At 35.5% G+C, this 26,514-nt stretch overlaps 1 protein-coding gene across 1 annotated transcript in view; it reads right to left on the bottom strand.

The window, feature by feature from the left end:
• The window catches only part of SEMA3C (semaphorin 3C), a 204,422-nt gene that overhangs the window by 22,063 nt on the left and 155,845 nt on the right, over positions 1 to 26,514 (bottom strand). The window contains exon 13 of the mRNA XM_065939907.1: positions 1,213 to 1,301. Coding sequence (XP_065795979.1) covers positions 1,213 to 1,301 — 89 coding nt within the window. The remainder of the gene's footprint in view (positions 1 to 1,212; positions 1,302 to 26,514) is intronic.

The raw sequence follows: 26,514 nt of genomic DNA, 5'->3' as shown, positions 1-26,514 counted from the left end.
TGCTTAAAATCCAGTATCTTTGGTGACTGTGGGAACATATATTAATACATTCTAAGTTCACTCAACTGAGCAAGGCAACTTTCTGGACTGCAATAATTTGCACTGAGGGGTTTTGAAGTGCTATTTTTACTCCAGTACAAGCTCACTCTGGTCTTTTGGTGTCCATGACCATTGTTTCTTAGTTAGTTTAGTCAGAAATAGAAGTTTGCAGTAGAATTAATTCCATACCAATGTTTCTTCAAAATCTGGCTGTGCTTTACTCATTTTTCCAAATGCAGGTAAGAGGGATCATTTGAACTATCAGTAGAATGACATATACCTTAAGGAGGGAAGGGTTTTCAGGACACCAGGTACCTGCTCTCCAGGCTCACGTGTGTGTGTGCCTGTGTGGCTAAGTTGCTTTAGCCATGTCTGACTCTTTGTGACCTCATGTAGCCCACCAGGCTCCCATGGGATTCTCCAGGCAAGAACAGTGGAATGGGTTGCCATGACCTCCTCAGGGGATCTTCTTGACCCAGAGATCAAACCTTCATCTCCATATCCTGCATTGGCAAAGGTTGTTTACCACTAGCGTCACCTGGCCTGAATTTTCCTCTATGGGCCTTTTTTTGTTGTGTTTTCATTTCTTTTTATCCCAAATTCAAGGACAAAGAGAATAAACAATGCAATTCCAAGTTTAGACAGAACATAAAATTCTAAGTTTCAAGAGACAACAATATTTGTTTTAACTAGAGTGACATTTGAATTGAAAGCAATAAAACAAGAGAAAACAAAGCAGTTTTTCTTGAAGTTCCTGGCAAAAAAATATGAGAAAGTTTTTCTAACAATCAATAATGAGGAACTATTTGGGTCTCAGTGGCTTGTAAAGCAAATGATAAAAGCCCTTTCAGGGCAGATAGTCTAGACCTTGACCATAAGAACTCATTTGAAAAAAAAATAATGATGACATCAAAATTCTTCAAAATTCTTCTTCTTTGTGATGGTAGCTAAAAAACTAATTTTTTAACTTTAAGATAACTTGAAATGTAAAAAATGACTTCAGAAAAATATTTGTTCTATACTTCTCATTTTATCTGGTGTTTCCTACTCTCAAAAATTTATAACATTCATTTATTTGATCTTTTATCAATTTTTTTCCTCCAAAGTCATCATAAGATTACAGAATTCCATTTATCATGCATGGGCTGATGCTAACAGAATAGATGTTCAAACCTTAAAGACTTCCAACTCCTCCAGAATGAGCTCACCACGAGCAGAGCTGTTAGTAGGAAGAACAACCACCTTCTGCACAGTACCCCGATCTAAGAGAAAGAAACAATGAGATGTAGGAAACAAAGGAATTAGGCATAAGATTACTGGCTTAACAATTTACAATATTGTTTATATAATTACTTAGTCATCTAAAATGAGATTGTATACATTGAGCTATTACCATTTGCAATATTCTTATTTCACTGTAAGTCTTATATGTTTAAATTGAGATTAATTCAAAAGTAATTAACAGGAACATTTTATTACATTTTGCACATATGCAGTATAGCCATTTAACTATGAGAGAAGAAAAGAATGTCCAAAAGTTTTATGAAGTCAAAAGTTCTGTTTCTGAACCAAGTGTGTATTCCTGAAGTAGTCTTAACTTTAAGTTTGGCCGTTAAGAATATCACTCCTCCTAACCAACATTATAAAGTGACAGTCTCATATTTCTGTTAACATTGACATATAATGACTTGATTATGAGAAAAAATTGCTATCTAAAAATATTATCAAAGAAAAAATTATGAATGAATTTTTATAATAATTGTATTATAAATCACTAGTACTAGAAATTGGCATTCAATCTGTAGCTGCAGAGAGTTTAGACAGTAAAATGTTTCACTCACAATTCAAAACAATTTTCAAAGCAGAAACATAGCTGTGGCTTTATTTCAGATGTGGCACCAAAAACTATGACAAACCTACACAGCATATTAAAAAGCAGAGACATTGCTTTGCTGAAAAAAGTCTATCTAGTCAAAGCTATGGTTTTTCCAGTAGTCATGTATGGATGTGAGAGTTGGACCATAGAGAAAGCTGAGCACTGAAGAATTGATGTTTTTTGTTTTTTTTTTTAGAATTGATATTTTTGAACTGTGGTGTTGGAGAAGACTCTTGAGAGTCCCTTGGACTACAAGGAGATCCAACCAGGCAATCCCAAAGGAAATCAGTCCTGAATATTAATTGGAAGGACTGATGCTAAAACTGAAGCTCCAATACTGTGGCCACCTGAACTGAAGAACTGATTCATCGGAAAAGACCCTGATGCTGGGAAAGATTGAAGGTGTGAGAAGAGAACGACAGAGGATGAGATGGTTAGATGGCATCACTGACTTGATGGACATGAGCCTGAGCAAGCTCCGGGAGCTGGCGATGGATAGTGAAACCTGGCGTGGGGCAGTCCAGGGTGTCGCAAAGAGTCGGACATGACTCAGTGAGTGAACTGATTCATAGAACAATTCTATGATTTTCACAATTATCGTTTTCAGGTGGGCATGTTTCTTTAGAATATTTAAAGTATACTGAAAGTTTCGGAAGAGGAGCCAAGATGGCGGAGGAGTAGGACAGAGAGACCACTTTCTCTCCTAGAAATTCATCAAAAAAATAACAGAACGCAGAGCAAACTTCACAAAACAACTTCTGATCGCTAGCTGAGGTCATCAGGCACCCAGAAAAGCAGCCCATTGTCTTCGAAAGGAGGGCGGAAATTAGGCGCGGAAGAGACCGGCAACAGAACCCAAATAAACAAAGGGAACCGCTTCAGAAGGGACCGGTGCAACAGATTAAAATCCCTGAAGAAACCACCGACTGACTACACCGGAAGGGCCTGTAGATATCGAGAAGTGTAAGCTGGAACGAGGAGCTATCTGAAGCTGAGCCGAACCCACACTGACCGCAACAGCTCCAGAGAAATTCCTAGATATATTTTTACTTTTTTTTTCTTTTTTTTTTTTTTTAAGTAAGGAAAAAAAAAAAATTTTTTTTTTCTTTTTTCTTGGTTCTCTTTTATTTTCCTTTAAAAATTCCTTATTACTCCCCCATTACTCTTTAACTTTCATAGATTTTTACGATTTTTTTTAATTAGGCAAAACAATTTTTTTTCTCTTTCTTTTTTCTTTTTTTTCTTTTTCTTCTTTTTCTTCTTTTTTTTTCTGTTCTTTTTTCTTCTTCTCTTCTATTTTCTTTTTCTTTTTCTCTTATTTCTTTTAAAGCCCTCTAGCACTCCTTTTACTACGCCTTAATTTTCATTTTCAATCCACTATAACCTTACAGAAGGGGAAAAAAAAAAAAAAAAGAAGAAGAGAAGCCCTATTTTTATACCAAACTTCATATATATTTCTAAAATTTCTTTTGTGTGTTTTGGTTTTTGTTTTTAATATAGTATTTTTAAGAGTCTAACCTCTACTCTAGATTTTTAATTTTTGTTTTTCAGTATATGATATAAATTGTGAACATTTAAGAATCCAATATTCAGCTCCCATTTTTATTCACGAGTGTGTTGATTATTCTCTCCCAATCTTGACTCTGTTTTCTACCTCAGAACACCTCTATTTCCTCCTTTCCCCTTCTCTTCCCAATCCAATTCTGTGAATCTTTGTGGGTGTCTGGGCTATGGAGAACACTCTGGGATCAGACAACTTCGTAGATCTGTCTCTCTCCTCTTGAGTCCCCCTCTTTCTCCTCCTGCCCATCTCTATCTCCCTCCTCCCTCTCCTCTTCTCCATGTAACTCGGTGAACCTCTCTGGGTATCCCTAACGGGGGAGAAACTTTCCACCATTAACATAGATGTTTTATTATCAGTGCTGTATAGTTGGAGAAGTCCTGAGACTACAGGAAGAATAAAACTGAAATCCAGAAGCAGGAGACTTAAGCCCAAAACCTGAGAACACCAGAAAACTTCTGACTACATGGATCTTTAAGTAATAAGTGACCGTACAAAAGCCTCCATACCTGCACCGAAACCAACCACCACCCAAGAGCCAATAAGTTTTAGAGCACGACATACCACGCAAATTCTCCAGCAACGCAGGAACATTGCCCTGAACGTCAACATACAGACAGCCCAAGGTCACACCTAACACATAGACCCATCTCAAAACTCATTACTGGGCACTCCATTGCTATCCAAAGAGAAGAAATCAAGATCCGCATACCAGAACACTGACGCAAGCTTCGCTAATCAGGAAACCTTGACAAGCCAATCGTCTAACCCCACCCACTGGGTAAAACCTCCACAATAAAAAGGAACCACAGACCTGCAGAATACAGAAAGCCCACTCCAGACACAGCAATCTAAACAAGATGAAAAGGCAGAGAAATACCCAACAGGTAAAGGAACATGAAAAAAGCCCACCAAGTCAAACAAAAGAGGAGGAGATAGGAAATCTACCTGAAAAAGAATTTAGAATAATGATAATAAAAATGATCCAAAATCTTGAAAGCAAAATGGAGGTACAGATAAATAGCCTGGAGACAAAGATTGAAAAGATGCAAGAAATGTTTAATAAAGATCTAGAAGAAATAAAAAAGAGTCAATTAAAAATGAATAATGCAATGAATGAGATCAAAAACCCTCTGGAGGGAACCAAGAGTAGAATAACGGAGACAGAAGATAGGATAAGTGAGGTAGAAGATAAAATGGTGGAAATAAATGAAGCAGAGAGGAAAAAAGAAAAAAGGATCAAAAGAAATGAGGACAACCTCAGGGACCTCTGGGACAATGTGAAACGCCCCAACATTCGAATCATAGGAGTCCCAGAAGAAGAAGACAAAAAGAAAGGCCATGAGAAAATACTCGAGGAGATAATAGCTGAGAACTTCCCTAAAATGGGGAAGGAAATAGCCACCCAAGTCCAAGAAACCCAGAGAGTCCCAAACAGGATAAACCCAAGGCGAAATACCCCAAGACACATATTAATCAAATTAACAAAGATCAAACACAAAGAACAAATACTAAAAGCAGCAAGGGAGAAACAACAAATAACACACAAAGGGATTCCTATAAGGATAACAGCTGATCTATCAATAGAAACCCTCCAGGCCAGAAGGGAATGGCAGGACATACTGAAAGTAATGAAAGAGAATAACCTACAACCTAGATTACTGTACCCAGCAAGGATCTCATTCAGATATGAAGGAGAATTCAAAAGCTTTACAGACAAGCAAAAGCTGAGAGAATTCAGCACCACCAAACCAGCTCTTCAACAAATGCTAAAGGATCTTCTCTAGACAGGAAATGCAGAAAGGTTGTATAAACGTGAACCCAAAACAACAAAGTAAATGACAACGGGACCACACCTATCAATAATTACCTTAAATGTAAATGGGTTGAATGCCCCAACCAAAAGACAAAGATTGGCTGAATGGATACAAAAACAAGACCCCTATATATGCTGTCTACAAGAGACCCACCTCAAAACAAGGGACACATACAGACTGAAAGTGAAGGGCTGGAAAAAAATATTTCACGCAAACGGAGACCAAAAGAAAGCAGGAGTCGCAATACTCATATCAGATAAAATAGACTTCCACATAAAGGATGTGAAAAGAGACAAAGAAGGACACTACATAATGATCAAAGGATCAATCCAAGAAGAAGATATAACAATTATAAATATATATGCACCCAACATAGGAGCACCGCAATATGTACGGCAAACACTAACGAGTATGAAAGAGGAAATTAATAGTAACACAATAATAGTGGGAGACTTTAATACCCCACTCACAACCATGGATAGATCAACTAAACAGAAAATCAACAAGGAAACACAAACCTTAAATGATACAATGGACCAGCTAGACCTAATTGATATCTATAGGACATTTCACCCCAAAACAATCAACTTCACCTTTTTCTCAAGTGCACACGGAACCTTCTCCAGAATAGATCACATCCTGGGCCATAAATCTGGTCTTGGAAAATTCAAAAAAATTGACATCATTCCAGTCATCTTTTCTGACCACAGTGCAGTAAGATTAGATCTCAATTACAGGAAAAAAATTGTTAAAAATTCCAACATATGGAGGCTAAATAACACGCTTCTGAATAACCAACAAATCATAGAAGAAATCAAAAAAGAAATCAAAGTATGTATAGAAATGAATGAAAATGAAAACACAACAACCCAAAACCTATGGGACACTGTAAAAGCAGTGCTAAGGGGAAGGTTCATAGCATTACAGGCACACATCAAGAAACAAGAAAAAAGCCAAATAAATAACCTAACTCTACACCTAAAGCAATTAGAGAAGGAAGAAATGAAGAACCCCAGGGTTAGCAGAAGGAAAGAAATCTTAAAAATTAGGGCAGAAATAAATGCGAAAGAAACTAAAGAGACCATAGCAAAAATCAACAAAGCTAAAAGCTGGTTTTTTGAAAAAATAAACAAAATTGACAAACCATTAGCAAGACTCATTAAGAAACAAAGAGAGAAGAACCAAATTAACAAAATAAGAAATGAAAAGGGTGAGATCACAACAGACAACACTGAAATACAAAGGATCATAAGAGACTACTACCAGCAGCTCTATGCCAATAAAATGGACAACTTGGATGAAATGGACAAATTCTTAGAAAAGTATAACTTTCCAAAACTGAACCAGGAAGAAATAGAAGATCTTAACAGAGTTATCACAAGCAAGGAAATCGAAACTGTAATCAGAAATCTTCCAGCAAACAAAAGCCCAGGACCAGATGGCTTCACAGCTGAATTCTACCAAAAATTTAGAGAAGAGCTAACACCTATCTTACTCAAACTCTTCCAGAAAATTGCAGAAGAAGGTAAACTTCCAAACTCATTCTATGAGGCCACCATCACCCTAATTCCAAAACCAGACAAAGATGCCACAAAAAAAGAAAACTACAGGCCAATATCACTGATGAACATAGATGCAAAAATCCTTAACAAAATTCTAGCAAACAGAATCCAACAACATATTAAAAAAATCATACACCATGACCAAGTGGGCTTTATCCCAGGAATGCAAGGATTCTTTAATATCCGCAAATCAATCAACGTAATACACCACATTAACAAATTGAAAGATAAAAACCATATGATTATCTCAATAGATGCAGAGAAAGCCTTTGACAAAATTCAACACTCATTTATGATTAAAACTCTCCAGAAAGCAGGAATAGAAGGAACATACCTCAACATAATAAAAACTATATATGACAAACCCACAGCAAGCATCACCCTCAATGGTGAAAAATTGAAAGCATTTCCTCTGAAATCAGGAACAAGACAAGGATGCCCACTCTCACCACTACTATTCAACATAGTGTTGGAAGTTTTGGCCACAGCAATCAGAGCAGAAAAAGACATAAAAGGAATCCAGATAGGAAAAGAAGAAGTGAAACTCTCGCTGTTTGCAGATGACATGATCCTCTACATAGAAAACCCTAAAGACTCTTCCAGAAAATTACTAGAGCTAATCAATGAATATAGTAAAGTTGCAGGATATAAAATTAACACACAGAAATCCCTTGCATTCCTATACACTAACAATGAAAAAACAGAAAGAGGAATTAAGGAAACAATACCATTCACCATTGCAACAAAAAGAATAAAATACTTAGGAGTATATCTACCTAAAGAAACAAAAGACCTATACATAGAAAACTATAAAACACTGATGAAAGAAATCAAAGAGGACACAAACAGATGGAGAAACATACCGTGCTCATGGATTGGAAGAATCAATATTATCAAAATGGCTATTCTACCCAAAGCAATCTATAGATTCAATGCAATCCCTATCAAGTTACCAACGGTATTTTTCACAGAACTAGAACAAATAATTTCACAATTTGTATGGAAATACAAAAAACCTCGAATAGCCAAAGTAATCTTGAGAAAGAAGAATGGAACTGGAGGAATCAACCTGCCTGACTTCAGACTCTACTACAAAGCCACAGTCATCAAGACAGTATGGTACTGGCACAAAGACAGAAATATAGATCAATGGAATAGAATAGAAAGCCCAGAGATAAATCCACGAACCTATGGACACCTCATCTTTGACAAAGGAGGCAAGGATATACAATGGAAAAAAGACAATCTCTTTAACAAGTGGTGCTGGGAAAATTGGTCAACCACTTGTAAAAGAATGAAACTAGAACACTTTCTAACACCATACACAAAAATAAACTCAAAATGGATTAAAGATCTAAATGTAAGACCAGAAACTATAAAACTCCTAGAGGAGAACATAGGCAAAACACTCTCCGACATAAATCACAGCAAGATCTTCTATGACCCACCTCCCAGAATATTGGAAATAAAAGCAAAAATAAACAAATGGGACCTAATGAAAATTAAAAGCTTTTGCACAACAAAGGAAACTATAACTAAGGTGAAAAGACAGCCCTCAGATTGGGAGAAAATAATAACAAATGAGGAAACAGACAAAGGATTAATCTCAAAAATATACAAGCAACTCCTGAAGCTCAATTCCAGAAAAATAAACGACCCAATCAAAAAATGGGCCAAAGAACTAAACAGACATTTCTCCAAAGAAGACATACAGATGGCTAACAAACACATGAAAAGATGCTCAACATCACTCATCATCAGAGAAATGCAAATCAAAACCACAATGAGGTACCATTACACGCCAGTCAGGATGGCTGCTATCCAAAAGTCTACAAGCAATAAATGCTGGAGAGGGTGTGGAGAAAAGGGAACCCTCTTACACTGTTGGTGGGAATGCAAACTAGTACAGCCACTATGGAAAACAGTGTGGAGATTTCTTAAAAAACTGGAAATAGAACTGCCATATGACCCAGCAATCCCACTTCTGGGCATACACACTGAGGAATCCAGATCTGAAAGAGACACGTGCACCCCAATGTTCATTGCAGCACTGTTTATAATAGCCAGGACATGGAAGCAACCCAGATGCCCATCAGCAGATGAATGGATAAGGAAGCTGTGGTACATATACACCATGGAACATTACTCAGCCGTTAAAAAGAATTCATTTGAATCAGTTCTAATGAGATGGATGAAACTGGAGCCCATTATACAGAGTGAAGTAAGCCAGAAAGATAAAGAACATTACAGTATACTAACACATATATACGGAATTTAGATAGATGGTGGCGATAACCCTATATGCAAAACAGAAAAAGAGACACAGAAGTACAGAACAGACTTTTGAACTCTGGGGGAGAACGTGAGGGTGGGATGTTTTGAAAGAACAGCATGTATATTATCTATGGTGAAACGGACCACCAGCCCAGGTGGGATACATGAGTCAGGTGCTCGGGCCTGGTGCACTGGGAGGACCCTGAGGAGTCGGGTGTGGAGGGAGGTGGGAGGGGGGATCGGGATGGGGAATACATGTAACTATATGGCTGATTCATGTCAATGTATGACAAAACCCACTGAAATGTTGTAAAGTGATTGGCCTCCAACTAATAAAATAATATTTAAAAAAAAAATAAAAAATAAAAGACAAAGGGAAAAAAAAAAATAAAGTATAGTGAAAGTTTCAAATTAGATGGGTCAAATAAACTTAAGTAAATAAAAAGGTACTTGTATTTGGGGCTTCCTTGGTGGTCTAGAGGTTAAGAATCTGCCTGCGACTGTAGACAACACAGGTTTGATCCCTGGTCCAGGAAGATCCCACACGCCATGGAGCAACTAAGCCCTCAGGCCACAACTACTGAGGCAACTACTGAGACCCACACACCTTAGAGGTCATGTTCCACAACAAGAGAAGCCATTGCAATGAGAGGCCTGAGCACTGCAACAAAAGGTAACCCCGGCTTGCCACTACTTGAGAAAGCGCCAGTGCATCAATAAGACCCGGTGCAGCCAAGAATAAATAAGTTATTAAATCTTAAAAAAAGTACTTGTATTTCTCAATTAGAGACTGCCAAAACGAAGATGTGTAAGTAAATGTAATACATACAGAAATGTTACTCATGTCAAAAAATTTAGTTAAGAAAATTTCATATGTAATATAAGCATTTTCTAAACATATAATTATGTTATTCTACCAATCACTTAAATTTTAGGTTTTAAAAAAACTAGTTGTAACTTAGCAATGTGAGGTTAAAGTAAATTTGTGAGTGCTTTGAGAAAGTAGAAAATATATTTCCTCACCAAAATATGTTCCTGTTAAAATAAATAATGGGTTGCTTTGTGAATATCAAGTCATCACTCTCTTAAAGTATGAGCATGTAACTGTGAATTTATAATTTTGACAGGTGCATTATCATCAACAGACACTAAAGTATCTTTTAATTCTGTTGAGAAATGTCACTAAGAAGAGATACTTGAACTGAGTCATACAGGACTTAACAACTAGGAATCTATTAGTGATGAACTCCCGCTGTGGCTCGGTGGTAAAGAATCCACCTGCAATGCAGGAGGCCTGGGTTTGATCCCTGGGTTGGGAAGATCCCCTGGAGAAGGAAAAGGCTATCCACTCCGGTATTCTTTTCTGGAGAATTCCATGGACTGTATAGTCTATGGGGTTGCAGAGTCAGACTTGACTGAGTGACTTTCACTTAAAAGAAAAAATTTAAACCAATACCACAAGTCCCAAACCTCACATTTCAAGCTGTGCAATTACATAGCTAAGCATTACTCTGACATAAAAATTCCGTTTATTATTTATAATCTCTATCTTATGAATCTAACTGTACAATAAAATAATTATTAATAAAAAGTAAACTAAGATTTTACCAACTAAAAAATTAAAACCTACTAAATAATAATAATGATGTTTAAACAGAAAAATAAGACTTAGAGATTTTGTCCAAACAAGCCTTGGAACTTTGCAAGGATACAAAGTTTAAACACCTAACTGTTAAAAGTTTCAAACTACACTCTGTAATACAAAATTCACTTCTTAAGCCATACTTAAAAATACATAAAAATCCTAAAGATTTGTAGGCTCTAGATATAATTAAGAAACCTGAAAATTTTGTTTCATCAATTAACTTCTTTAGAATTAGTTCTGTACCAATTTGTACTACTTTCTTGGAAAATAATTAATGCAGATATAAACTGGAAGTGGAAAAACATTTAGGCACATGGCTCAGAGAGACACCACAACTGAGAAGAGATGAAGGCGCTTGGAGGTGTTCCCTAGTTTCTATTAACAATTCGTCACAAAGAACAGTGTAAACTTCTATGGGAATAGAATACACCAAAAACCCTAAAATTAAAGCCTCGAAATTATAACATCTAGGAAAGGATTTGTGTGATATTCTGTGTGTGTATGTGGTGTCTGTGTGAGTGGGTAGGTGAAAGATTAGGGTTAAAACTATCTTTGTTTTAGGTCATGTTATCATAAAGATTATACTTCTTTTCTATTTTTTAAGTCACAACAGAGTTTTATGGTTTCTGGTTGAAGCTTGCAAGGATCAGTGTCATCCTACATGACAGCAATGACCACTTCTTGAGTGGAGACAGCAGAAACTATGAGTGAAAACTGAGCACAATCCCAAATAAAGCTGCATGAAACGGAATCTTGATTAAAGCCAAAACTATCACTTTTGAAAATAATTTTATTAAGTATTCTCAAATGAGAGAACTGACTACTTTTTTTACCTAATGTTTTAACTAACTGTGTGTGTGTATCAGTTGCTCAGTTGTGTCCAACTCACTGCAACCCCGTGGACTGTAACCTGCCAGGCTTCTCTGGCCATGGAATTCTCCAGGCAAGGATACTGGAGTGGGTAGCCATCCCCTTCTCCAGGGTATGAGAACATTATTTTACAGAAATAATCATGTCTTCTGAAAAAAACCTATAACAAACATATTTTATTCCAGCCATTTACAAAATATAGCACAATGAACAGCTATAAAAATGGGCTAATAAAAAGAAGCAAAAGCTTACTTTTGACTCATTTGTGATGAAAGGTAGAACATTACTTTTATTTATTGTTTGCTTTCCTATTTTAGTTCTTTTTTGTTTTTTGTTAAGGTGAGTAGATCTCCCTTGAGAGACTATTAAAAGATAAAAATATATTTTCTACCTAGTAAAACATCAACTTGTCTGAAATTCTTACAAAAAAAATCAGTTAATTTAAATATTAAATATCAGTTTCTACTGCAAAATTAAGTGTAAAAAAAAATCATAGAAATGCAAGATCCCCATAGAGAAACAAATATTTAATGGATGCCTACTGTGTGCCTGGATCTATGATAAAAATACATTGTTCCAAGAAAATAAATATGCATTTTAATTCCTGTACTATTTCATATTTATACTTGAATTGACACTTTATGAGGTAGCATACCTCCAGAGTTCATTACACTGGTTCCTTTTTCATCATTGTGTCACAAATGAACACATTTGTTCTCATTCTACATAATAAAGCTTTCATATACATAAATTAGAATAGTCATTCAAATTTGTGGATTCAAATATGAATACAATAGTTTTAAATCCTGTGAGAATCATAACTACTAACAATTCAGAGTTTATGAGACTTTGAACTTTTATAATAGAGGGACTATTTTAAGTAAAATAATACATAAACACAAAAAGAGAGCTGTTTGGAATTTTCCCTGTCTGATTATTTGCGACCCCATGAACTGTAGCCTGCCAGGCTCCTCTGTTCATGGGACTTCCCAGGCAAGAATACTGGAGTGGGCTGACATTCCCTTCTCTAGGGGATCTTCCTGACCCAGGGATAGAACTCATGACTCTTGAATTGGAGGCAGATTCTTTACCTTCTCAGCCACCAGGGAAGTCAGTTGCAAATGAGGAACTCTAAAGTTTACGTTAAGTCCAGCTCTGACAATTAGCCTAGTTTTCTAAAAAGGAAAGTTTTTATAAAACTGAACAATAATACTTTCTTTAAATTGAAGAATATCTAATTATCCAATGAAATCGTGCCTAAAATATCACACCACTACAATTTTATCATCCAAGATCAGTTTTCACATGTCAGCAAAAGGCTGGAAAATTTCTTCATTAGTTGAGTGTAAATAGCTCTACCGCCTGTCTGTTTTATTCATTGGCCTTTTTTCTGCAGGCAGATTGGTGGCTCAGACTGTAAAGAATCTGCTTGCCTTTCTTCTACAGCTGCCAAGAATATACAACGCTCAATCTCTTTCTCAGATCTCTCTGAGTATATCTTTATACCCTCCACACTCTGTTTCTCTGGTATAAGCATGAGCACTGTGTTCAAGTATGTCTTTTTCAAATTCAAAAATCAGATCTTTTTACCTGCCATTCTCTGAACACCCTGCAGTTTGGGGTTATCCTATTTAAACTGTGATGCTTAGAATTCTACATGACTATTCAGTTGTTTCACCACTATGCAGACCTTGCTGAGATGAGACTGTTTAAAAGACACAGCAGTAGTTATTCTAGTTGACCAACAAACTTAGGTGACTGGTCAGGATCTCTAGTATTTGTAGTCTCAGAAACAGAGATCTCAACTCCAGTGTGTACACACTGACAAGCTCCATGCTAGATGTGTTTGTATTTCTGCTCCTTTTACAAACTACCTGACTCCTATAGTCTCCATTTCAGATTTTCAAGAGACAGATTTAATTTGGTTCAATGTAGTCATAATGAAGGCACCCTGTAAACCATTGCTTGGTGGACATATCAGCTGTCAAGTGCTAATTTGTCATTTCAATCAGTTGTAGAACCAAGAACGAGCCAAAATACATGAAATTTCCCACAGCTACTCTCTAAGCTGGCCCAGGTTAATTGGATAATTTCTCTCAAAATGTATGGTAGACAGTTCTGGTTTCTTTTCCAAACTTATTCAAAAAACCTCAGTTCCATATACAGAAAATACTTTTGAGGTATCCTTGGGCTAAACCATTCACTACTAAGTAAATAAGTGGATTTAGGTTGTCTTCCACCCATTTTTACTCATCAGTTTAAGAAAAAAATTACTGATGTCTCAAGAGCTCAGAGTCTAAAACTTCCTTTTTTAAAAAACGATTCTTTAATAGTGGGTTTCCACTAAATATTAGTCATTTAGAAAATATGCATTCCAGAATGTCTATAAAATTCCCAATTACTTATGTCTACATAAAGTCATCTCTGAATCTATTAGCTTGAAGATGATAATACAGTTAACAAACATCTTCCTTCTGGAGGTGGTGAGTCATTCCTTGAACATACACAAAATAAATTTCTTTTATTATTCTGAAGGATTGGGACACACAATACCTTATATTTCCTCGGGGAAAGCATCAGCCTGCAAAATAGTTACAGTGAAGCAGAGTATCTTTCTTTTCTCCTTAAGCCTCAGTTTGCTTGTGTGTAAATATAAATTACAATGATAACTTTTGTAATGGGTATCTATTATGATGGTCTACCCAGAATCACTTTCCCTTCCTTGGAAATAGCACCCTGAGACAACTATTGGAAACAAGACCTCTCTCATCTTCCATCTACACGGTTAAGGAGTGGAGTATCTCTCAGCCCCAGGGAGATGCCATGACTTAGGTCTGTGCAATTAGAACATCTCTTTGCCCCTATGATTCATGCAGGAGCGGGCATAGAAACAAGTCAAGGCTTAGCCCTTCTTGGGAATTAGATAGGTGGGAGCCTCTTTCTATATGAGATCAGACTATTAAAGGCTTGTAAATGTGGAGGTCATTCCTGCTACCACATGCACAGACTACATCCGAGAACAAACGATAAAGAGGAAGGTAGAGCTGAAATTTGGTGAGATAAATTCCTGAAAACATCACTTCAGCACAAATTCAGCTATATCTGAGGCTGCCTCCTACATTTACCAGTTGAACACACAAAAATTTACTATTTTTAACTAGTTTAAGTAAAGTGTAAACAAAGTCACTCTCTATTGAAAAAGTTATAATAAATCTAAATGAATAATATATGGAAACTGCTTAGTATGATGTCTAGTCCATAGTATACCCTCAAAAAGTGCAAGATAATTTTAGCTCGACCACTAACTAAACTTTTTACATTATTGGGGTTACAAATTTTTCTGAAGACCAACTGTCTTACCTATGAGATTATACATAATAGGCATGCCTTGAAAACAATAAAGCACTTGACATGAATCAAGCAAGACACATAGGAGAGCTGCATAATATAAACTTATATACATAGATACCACAGTAGACCCATCAACCCATATTAGTGCTCTTAATTTTCTTTTATTTCATTGAATCTTTTAAGAAAATTTCCCAGACAAATTTTTTCCTGTATTATAAACTTATTTCCTGCATTATATATTGTATATCATCTAGGTTATTTTTTTCTTTCTAGTGCAAGAGATGATAGCATTATTATCTTTAAAATTCACCACAGTCTCCAGATAAGAGAACAGCTTGTATTTGTAGCATAGTATAAAAAAACTCATTATCAGCAGGTTATCCGAACAGTCCTATGTGTATCTATCTACCAAGTCTCATCTAAACTAGTCCTTAGAGGTTTCCCTAGAAATTGTTCTGCCAAACTGTAAGCTTGCCACTGGGCTTCTGATTGCCTGGGGATTTAGAACTCTGCCTCCTTAATCAGATTTAGTCAGTTTCGTATGAAAGTAAAAGTGGCTACAAACTTATTTCCTGCATTATATATTGTATACCATCTAGGTTTTTTTTTCTTTCTAGTGCAAGAGATGATAGCAATATCATCTTTAAACTTTACCACAGTCTCCAGATAAGAGAACAGCTTGTATTTATAGCATAGTATAGAAAAACTCATTATCAGCAGGTTATCTGAACGGTCCTATGTGTATCTATCTACCAAGTCTCATCTAAACTAGTCCTTAGAGGTTTCCCTAGAAACTGTTCTGCCAAACTGTATGCTTGCCACTGGGCTTCTGGTTGCCTGGGGATTTAGGAGAACTCTGCCTCCTTAATCAGATTTAGTCAGTTTCGTATACCTGGTTATTATTCTATAAAAATATTCCAATCAGGGTTGGTTTTATGTGTATTAGACTTGTTCAGTTACACATATTTTTGTGGTCAGAAGGATTCATACTTAGTTCAGTGCTCTGTTGTCACCTCCTTGAAATTCTTAATAATTTTAAGTAAGGAGCCCTGAATTTTCATGTTGTACCAGACCCTGCAAATTACAGAGCCAATCTGATTCTAGGTGTTCATAATTACTAGCAGTTTCTACCAGGTAAGGAGGGACCTCATTCAATTTAGTAAAGACAAACATATAAATTCCAAAGTCACATAATTAATTCTTTCCTCTTTTTTCTCAATCTTCACCATAGCATCCCTAAATGTCAAGTAGCCCTCTGCATGACTTCAGAAGTAAATTACTGCCGGGAAATCAATTCTACTATTTATTAATTAAAATTATTATTGTTAAAGATAAAAATTGCTATATTTGATAAATACTTCTTTTATTTTATTTATAGTTTCCTGTATCTATTTGCATACTGAATTTAAGAAATATATTTTAAAGCTCCCCCCAAAAAAGAACTGCAAAAGCTTGGTTTAGTAAATGAAACATCTATAGATAATATGATGATGAGAAATCTTACATTGTTAATCTCTAAATTAGATCTTACCAATTGTCTGCTTTAGTTCATATTAGTTATAGTATAGATTCATAAAAGATTCCTTTTTCCAATTAGGTTATCAAATTGCTGCTACATGCTTTTAATAGTATTTTTAAAATAGTAATTTTGGTATTTATGGTATTAATAGTATTTGTAATAGTATTTTTAAAACTTGAGAATAAAGTTGGATCATAAGTTTATAAAATTTCTATTAGGAGTTTAGTGATACATCTTTAAAATGTGGTGATTCTATTCATGTACGCCGCCAATTTACTACATACATATATATATATTCCTAACCTAGGTCATCTAGCACATTTTCTCACACTTGGCAGAGCTTTTCTCACTCAGTAGGTAATTTAAATGCTGTGATGGTGACAGATGCAGCTTCGCCCCTTGGGTAGTTAGAGCCCTACTTAGTCATCAAAGGCATCTCAAATATCTTTATTTGGAGGGAAGTCCTTGGAGAGACAGAATCAACACACGTTCTCTATCTGGCATCTCCCAGAGTGTGATAAAGTTTACAGAGTTAAACTTGGATGGCAATTGTGTGCAGTGTGCTCAGTGGTGCCGGACTCTGCGACCCCACAGACTGCAGCCCACAGGGTTCCACTGTCCATGGAATTTTCCAGGTAAGAATACTGAAGTGGGTTGCCATTTCCTACTCCAGGGGATTTTTCTGACCCAGGGATGGAACCGGTGTCTCTTGCGTCTCCTGCACTGACAGGCCGACTCTTTACCACTGCACCACCTGGGAAATCCTTCGTATTAGATTAATCTAAGTTAAATAGGTTTCTTTGCGCTTGACTCCAGAACCTTTCAGAATTGTTCGAATACTCTTCTGCATTGTGAAGAAAATATAGTATTCAGTGACTTTCAAGTTTATTTGTTGATACCATAACTTCATTTGCCTCCCAAGCACCTACCACTCATGCTGTTTTAGAAATCAGGTCCTATTTCACAAATAGTTTCTCAAAGTGTGGCTGGTATTCAGTCCACCTCACTCAAAAAATTAGACAGTTTCAAAATATTTTGATGTTTATTTCAATGTCAGATCACAGATTTATCATTTTTAGAAGTGCTAATTTTAAATAAGCTTTAACAAATATATATATATCTGCTCAAACATTTGAAAATCAAAGATGAACAATGTAATTCTTTCTAATGTATTTCATTTTTTGGTAGCTTTCTAAATTGCCAAAAATGCTGTTAAATTAATTTTCAAATATCTATTGATTTTTTATTTTTTTCTGCCTAATTTCAGCTAAAATAACACATTTTCTATGAAAATATAAAATTAATGACTTATTTGGAATATACTTAAATATTCTGGGAGAGTTCCCAGGTGAAATTATAATAAAAAGTTTCAGATATTTTGGAAATCAAAGTATATATATACATATATTATGTATATGAAAGTATACATATATGAAAAAGTACATATATCTAAAAACCATATATCTATATACATGATATTTTAAAAAATTACTTAATCTCCAAATGTTAAAATAATATTAAACCTAGAGCTGGTATGGATATAAGCAAGTATTTTCATAACTTTTGGTAGAAATGCATTTTGAAAAATCTTTCTGGAGGGCAATATGGTGGTTGATCATGAGGCAATGGCTAGAATATCCTTCTTGCAAGAAATAACTATAAAACTGGATGAATTATAGAGGTAATAACTTTCTAGCTGTGAATAACAGACAGCAAAAGACTAAAAGAAGAAAAAATTCACAAGGTCGTCTTCATGATTACTCCACCTTCTACCTGGGAACAATTTTTCAACAGAGGTGCAGAAAGCAGGTGTCCAAGTAGAGCAGAGCCATCCCGCTGAGATGAGAAGGTGAGTATGAGAATTTTGGGCAGCGGAAGTAAACTAATTCTGTGGCACACAGTATCAAGAGAGGAAGCTGACCAGAAAGCGGCTCCAGAAGGCCACGTGGAAATCTCCTATGGGTCTGTGGCTGATTCCTGGGCTATATATTTGCAGGATGACACTTTCAAGGCTTAATGGATTGCAGCTTCTATTAGGAGTATGGAACGGACAAATTATAGGTGCAGCAACTCTGGAGAAAAGCAATGCTGGGTTAAACTGTAGTTCTGGCTCTATCAGAGTATACAGATCACACTGACACCTTGTTAGAACTTCTGGTATTCAGGTGACACAAAAAGGCTGATGCTATAAGAATAAGTGCCACGTTCTAGAGTTAAGACATACTTTAGGTCTGTCCTGACACTACTTGTAACCAAGATCTGAAAACACATACAAGGGAGAGAATTTGGAGTTTGCGTCCTGCTAAATTAGAGTGACTTACTTGAGCACTAGAATTTGAACAGACAGTAAATTAAGTCTTAACAAATTCAAGGTGATCTGCTGATAACTGAATGCTTGAACCTAAAGCCAAGGTTCTACATCCTACAGTGTCCAGGATGAAGAACAACAAAAAGTATTGTACATGAAGAGAGAGAGGAAGAGAAAAAAATGGATGAATCAGGGGATGGTCTTCAGGAAGAAAAAGAAGTTAAAATTATCCAAGATGTTGAACTTAGTAAGCAACAACTTTAAAGTAGCTATTATAGATTATTATAATTATGTTTAAAAAAGTAAAAGCAAAACAGTAATGAAAAGAAGATATGGTCTTAATAAATGAAAAAATATGAAAAAACTCAGCAATGAGTTTTTTTTTTTTTTTACTGAAAAACTCATGAGTTTTTCAATAAAAACTATAAAAAGTCAAATGGATATTTTAGAACTTAATTATGACAGCTAAAATAAAATATCAATTTTATAGACTCAATAGCAGTTTGGAGTAGAAAGTCAGTGAACTTGAAGCCAGGTCAATATAAATTGTCCAGTTGCAAGAACATAGAGAAAAAAATTAAAACAGTCTTTTGGGAATGGCTGACATCATCAAATGGTCTTAGGGAGAGTTCTGAAAGGAGAACAAGGGAAGAATAGGGAATAAAAAGCTAAATGAAAAAATAATGGCTAAAATTTTCCCAAATTTAATGAAGAATAATATGTTGTAGATCAAGGAATTCCATGAGATCTTAGCTACACGGATATAAAAGTCACATCATATTTAAATTGCTGAAAAGAAAATTTACAGAAAGAAATCTCTGAAAGCAGCCAGAGAAAAAAGGCATTGTATTGAAAACATAATTGTTGACTTTTTATTACAAACAATGGAACCAGAAGATAATGAAATAATCATTTTTTAATTACTGAAAGAAAAAAAGTTAACCCATAATTTTATATCCAGTGAAAATTTTCTTTAAAAAATAAGATGAAATCAATCATTTTTAGATAAATGAAAGCTTGGATTTTTTTTGCCTGCAGACTCCCTACATTTGAAGAAATGCTAAAGGATGTCTTTTAGTATGAATGGAAATAATAAAAAATAGAAACACAGGTTCATAGGAAGATTAAAGAGAATCCAATATGACCTCTATCCATCAGAGTTGATTGGTCTGTAGATATGTTTTGGAATTTCTGCAGACATTTGAAAAAATGAGAAAGTTGACCTAAGAACAAAGCTTAACCCTGCCCCCAGCTAAGGAGGATAGAGCCAAAAACTCCAAAAAAAGAAGTTGGGGCCCTGGTCAAACCACATGTAAAATCAGTCTACAACTGTGTTTTCCAATTTTGTGATCCAATAAATCTGTAGGAAAATGTAAATAACAATATTTCTGAGAATCATGATACTAAAATAAAATACCCCTCCCTTCTTCCCCAAATATGCCAAGCAGAGATATTTGTGATATCTGACAGAGTAAAAAAAAATTTATATTATAATCCCGCTATATAAGTAGGGGGTTATGCTGTATTTTTAATGTGGTCTTATAATCTTTTTTCTGCAGCTCTAAATTTCAAAAGTTTTTTTTTTTTTTTAATTGCTTTGATGGTAAAATCTGTCCTAACTTGAACTACTTTAGTCCCAAAATCTGACCTGCACTTACCTAAGGCTACTTATAACCTGTATTTGTTATACTTGGTTTGAGGGTTTCTATGTTTCATTGTAGCAACAGTACTGTGGATTTCACTGTGATCCAAGGTTCTACAAGCCATTTTACCCAATTTATTAACATATGTGAATATTACCTTTTCCTATTCACATACTTCTGAACACTGAAATACATTTAGTTTCATATTAGGATTGATTTTTCTTCCTTTTTCTTTTTGTTCACCTATTATTTTCTTGATTAAAAAATTAACATTTAGCTCAAGCAATAAAAAAATAATTTAAGAGATGTAATTAAGTCAAGCTATAGATTGAAATAATGTTCTGGTTATTACTAAAAAAGATAAAGTAGAATGTAAGTATTTAAAATTAGACCTACTAAAGCTACTATACAATTCAGGACACTGCTATTGAATCTGCTTAACGTCATTTACATTAGAAAGAATACAACAAATTAGTACTGTTTTACCATATGCTGAATGCTTAGTACAAGTGTAACTGTGCTCTATGATGGTTCTCTTTTTGCAGTTAGCTTTCAGGAGTAGATAAGCATTGCTCATTAACAGCCCAGTTAATGGCAATCTCCACACTACTACTGAAAAGAACATATACCTGTTTCCCCAAACCTGCAATAGTGTCGTTTATCCTTATTCTGGTCTTAAACTTGAAAATGGTGTAAACCTGAACAAACCTGCCTCCTGTAACCCTTTCTGTTTTTCTATAAAATGTGGATATACTATTTGCTTTACAAATCTGACAAGGTTGTTCAAGATCAAAGGCAAAATCCTATAGAAACCTTCCTTATAAACTTTACAAAGAGTATACTTTTATTCTCAGTGTTCTGAAATTGTCCTTCCTTATTGAGTCTTTTTCTGTTACATAAATTACCTACTGTTCTTTTATACCAGGCAGATTCATCTATGATCTGTCATTAAAGGTTTTTCTTCCTTTCTGCTTTTCTTAATACAGTGTACTCAAATTTAAGTAATGCTGTAAAATAATTATGCACATATTATTCATAGCCTGTTTCCTCCCACAAAGAATATAAACTTTAAAGAGACATTTGTGTATTTTGTTCACTGCTTATTCTAGTTAGTAGCATCAGAATTTGCAACAGAATTAAAAAATACCTGTGTATTCACAAATATATATATATATTTATATTCATAGATAGTATCATTGATGTCAATTAATATATATATATCTACTGTATAAATACATATATATATGTACCTGTTAAATGCTTACCAATTGCTAGGCAGTACACTTCAAGTTTTGTAAACATCATCTCATTTAAGATTTAAAATACATCCATAAAGTAGTGCAATTAAGAAAAGCAGGCTTAGAGATGTTATTCAATTTGCTCCCAGTCATAAAACTGGTAGATGGTACACAGCAGGATTGAAACATAGGTCTTTTGAAGTTAAAGCATGTTCCCTAATCCTTAGCCTAGTCTAACAAGTTATTCTGTTTTCAACAAAGTTTAGGGGAAATCCCAAACATAATTGGAATTGGTTATTGTAGGAATATCTTTGGGAATTTTAATTTCCCATTTCACACTACCATGTATAGGAACTAGTATGTGTAGGAACTAGGATTTTACACATGCTTTTCATCCATTACTGCTGTGGAAAGCTTTGGGAGTTACATATTTAGATAAGTTAATGGAGAAGTAGATTTCTAGGGCAAACTTTTAAGGCCAATGATTTTACTGAACTGACAATTTTATAAGGATTGACTAAATTATAAGCTTTGATTTAGCTGAGACTTACCAAAAAATAGAATACAGCAAAATGTGCCATATAAATTTTTTGATTTGATTAATTTTTCAACTAAAGTTTCTGTCCTCATGCAAAATATCTATTAATGATATATCTGATGTAGCAAAATGTGCTTAATAAGTTATAGCATAATATGTTCTGGTTCTAGAAGCTAATTTTCCCTATAATGATTTAGAAAAAAACCTAATACTAGACCAAGTGATATTCCATTAACATATGGCTTATCATAATTATTTCCTGGTGACACAATTAAAAAGAATACTCAACTAGAGTCTCAGGAATCACTAACATTAATGTTTTAGGATTGTGTAAATTACAAAAATGCACAAATTACATTTCAGTATCCTTTGTTGTATTGTATTATGAATGTTTTATTTACAATACCAATTTAAAATAAATGGACTTCCATGGAGATATATGTCATATGCAAGGTTTTATAGAACCGACACAGGATGAACAACTAAATTTCCAATGATGCAAGGAGCTAACTCTTTCTATTTAATCCTTTAAAATTTGTGGAAAGAATTACTGATCCGAGATTAATGGATTTTATGGTCATTATTAATTAGTTTATTTTCTGCACCAGTTGTACCATAAGATGGGCGTTTCTACAATAGTTTGCAAAGACTAAAGCACATAGAGAAGCTGGCCTGGAACATTTGCCCACGTTTTGGGGTGCTCAGGTAAAAAGAGGAGGTTTCCCTCTTCATTTAGCCATCTCTCAATGCACTTGCTCATGCTAACCCATCCTTACTTCCTCCTGTTCACAACCCACTCTTTCTCCTGAAATGGTTATTCTCCTCTCAAGCTTCACTGGTCTTCAAGAAGACAGGCTGAGGAAAGGAACACAGTACAAGGGCACTCGGACATAACTGTCACATCTGATGATCTTGGCCATGGCTTTTTTTCCTGCCTGCTATTCTCTTTTCTTAAGGTCACCATGATACTAAGTCTTATTTTCCTGTTACCTTATGATCACTTTTTCTCCATTTTCTTAGTAGATAATCTTTACTTTTCCTACCCTTTAAATGAGCTCCCCAGAGTTAAATCCTTATCTGCATAGTTCCTAGAGTGACCTCAAGAACTGTCAAGGATTCCGCTAACACCTATATTGCTAGTGACTTCTGTATCTGCATCTCTAGCACAGCCCTCTCTGCTGAAGTGTATCCACAACAACACCCTCTTGGACTTATCCATCTGAGCGGTCCACAGAATCTCTAACTCAGTGGGAGACAGAACTGGGGTGGAATTTAGTTACTGTTTCTAACAGCTTCACAACCATAAGCTAGCCATTTAATTATCAAAGCCTCAGTTTACACAGTTCTAAAATGGGGATAATGATTCTCTCTCCTTTGGTTGCTATGAGATTTAATGAGATAATGTATTTTAGGTGGTAAATTCAGCTTCTAATCATAACAGGTCATAGGAAAGGACAGGTGTGCCCATCAAAAGGAATCCACTACTTTCCATATCTGATTGCTGATTCTATATTCCCTTGTTCAATGAATGGTACTTCTTTTCATCCTTGTGACAGACCATACATTTACAAAACAGCCTAGGCACTTTTTTTTCATCTGCCTACTCTTCCCAAATCAAGTTAGTTATTATCAGGTCCTTGCCTCTTCCTAAATATCTCTTGATAATCCCTCTCAATCTCTGACCTCTAGCACCTGTTTTAATTTAGGCTCTCATCATTTCTTGCCTATAAAAATCTAAGACTCCTAACCAGCCTTTTTTCTCTGTCTGTAATATATCCTCCCCACCAATGCCAAAGGGAGCTAGCTAAATGTACCTGGGAAGTGACTGACCTTTACTAAGAAGAGCCTTACCAAGTCACCCCTTTGTATAACTTCTCCCCTTAAATACAGTAGATGTGTGACTTGCTTCTAAAACCACAGAATAATGCTAAATCGATAGTATGTCAATCCCATGATTATGCTACACTGTATGAGACTCTATTTTAGCAGACAGAAAGAGCAAACAGGGGTCTTTTGAATGGACAATGGCAGGGAAAGGCAGTACCTCATCCCAGCATCAGGAAGGAACTTAATTTTTCCAAATACTGTGTGAGTTTGGAAAAGATTTTGAACTCCAGAAAGGAATGCAGTCTGGTTTACACTTTGTGGCTTTGTGGGACCCTGAGCAGAGATAGCAGTTCCCACGGATTAGGATATAATCTTTGGGGGACTATTATTGTGCTCACCACTCTAGTGAAAGAGAAAATACACAAACAACTAAGGAAAACATTTATGACTCATAACATAGACTCACCTCAGAAAATCCACTTTCAAACCTTTTTGGTTCAATTCACACTACACTTCATATTCTAAACTAAATCTCTTTTCATTTTCAACAATTTGAAAACATTTCTCAGTTCCATAAAACTTAAAAACAAAACAAAACAAAACTGACTTTCAGCAAAGACCACCCCACAACTGCCACCTGGTATGGGCCTCCTTAGGTAGGCACATGGAGAGGGCTGGCCAGGCCGAGTGACAGGCTATGAGAGTGTCTCCCAGGGACAAAGTTGGCTAAGTCTGCTTCAGGGAAACTTGGCAGTGCATCAGGAACAAGAACATAGTGTGATTATTTCTTATTAGAGCACAGACAAAAGACTTTATAAGTTAATGTCTTTGGGTTAGAACATTTTCTTACATTCATGAAAGAGTGAGGGTTAAAATGAAGGCACATACAGGCTACAGGTTTGCTTGCAGATGTTTTATATTGGTGAGTAAATGGTACAAGCACCAGTAATCAAGAGCATATCACTGCCATCTCATCTGCTGAAAGGCACAAGTTTTAAAATGCACAAAGATTTAGTAATACATCAAAAAGTGAGACGGATTACTCTTCCATTTCAGTACTCTCCTCTCCCCCCAAAATATTACCTCCTTCAACCCTAAATATATAGCAGCTGACATAAAAAGATACAAGATTCACAGGTTAACTGGTTGATTCACATACAAATCCAGGTTTTCTCTGTCACATTGTAAGACGTATCTCTTTCACACGTACGACTTGGTGACAATGTGTGGATGGGCAAAGTGAGTGATGTAACTCTAACAAAGCAGTGCTGAGCTAATGTTGAATGTCAACACATCAGCAGGATCTCCTGACATATGTGAAGGAAACATTTAATTCACAGTAAAATGAGACAACGGGGGCTTCCCTGGTGGCTCAGCAGTAGGAGAATCCGCTTGAGATGCAGAAGATGCGGGTTTGACCCCTGGGTTGGGAAGATCACCTGGAGAATGGTTACCCACTCCAGTATTCTTGCTGGGAAATCCCATGGACAGAGAAGCCAGTCCACTGGGGTTGCAAAAGAGTGACACGCTCTAGTGACTAAACAACAACAAAATGAAATTACCCTAACTTCATAAAAGGTAAATAAAGTGGTGATAGTAGATGAGGAAATTAACTTGAAGAGGATAAATGCTCACGATATGAAATCAGATACCAAAAGGTTATTTTCCGGTTGTATCATACACTCAATATCAATGTGACCTTCAGTTATCTGAGCTTCAGTATAAACATGGTGGAGGATAAGTGCAACTCATTCACTCATTCATTCAAAGAATATTTACTGAGTAACAACTTCGAGTGATGTGCTATTCTGAGGATGTACCAATGAATAAATCAGACAAATATCCTTGCTCTCAATGGAGTCTACATTCTCACAGTTCCTCACAGGGTAACTACAAGGTTTGGATGAGATTCAATAACATACATGGCAAAAGATAAGCATTGTAAATAACCTTAATTAGCATCACTATACTAGTAATAAAATAGTTCAAAAAGTTGAAAAAGTGTACTTATTTGCATAAGAAGTAGCATATTAAAGAGACAAATGAGTAATTTGGGCAAACTAGCAACACCAAAATTTGTATAATGATTATGTGAGATTTCACACTACCTTTAATAGAATGTACCTCTGAAAAGTAGCTTAAAGGAAAAGAACTATGCTTTTTGAAAAATATTTTCAGCAATTATCATGTATTTATTCTTAGTAAACTGTTTTTTTAAAGTAAAATTTAAATAAGAACATTTGTCTCTGGATTAACAATCACTATCTGGGCTCTCTTGCTTATTTTTCTCTTCACATATTGCCTTTGCTACTCTTCAACATGATCAAGCAGTCATCACACCATAATTTATCATCTTTCCCCTTTCAATTCAGTCATCACTCCACTCTGTTCTATTAGTATTTCCTACTGTGACAATCCCTGTGGAATCCTTGGTAAACTCTCAGAT

This window comes from Muntiacus reevesi, chromosome 6, assembly GCF_963930625.1.
Source record: "Muntiacus reevesi chromosome 6, mMunRee1.1, whole genome shotgun sequence".
NCBI classification, from domain to species: Eukaryota; Metazoa; Chordata; class Mammalia; order Artiodactyla; family Cervidae; genus Muntiacus; species Muntiacus reevesi.
Note: the sequence above shows the minus strand (reverse complement) of the source record. Positions and strands in the feature narration are given on the sequence as shown.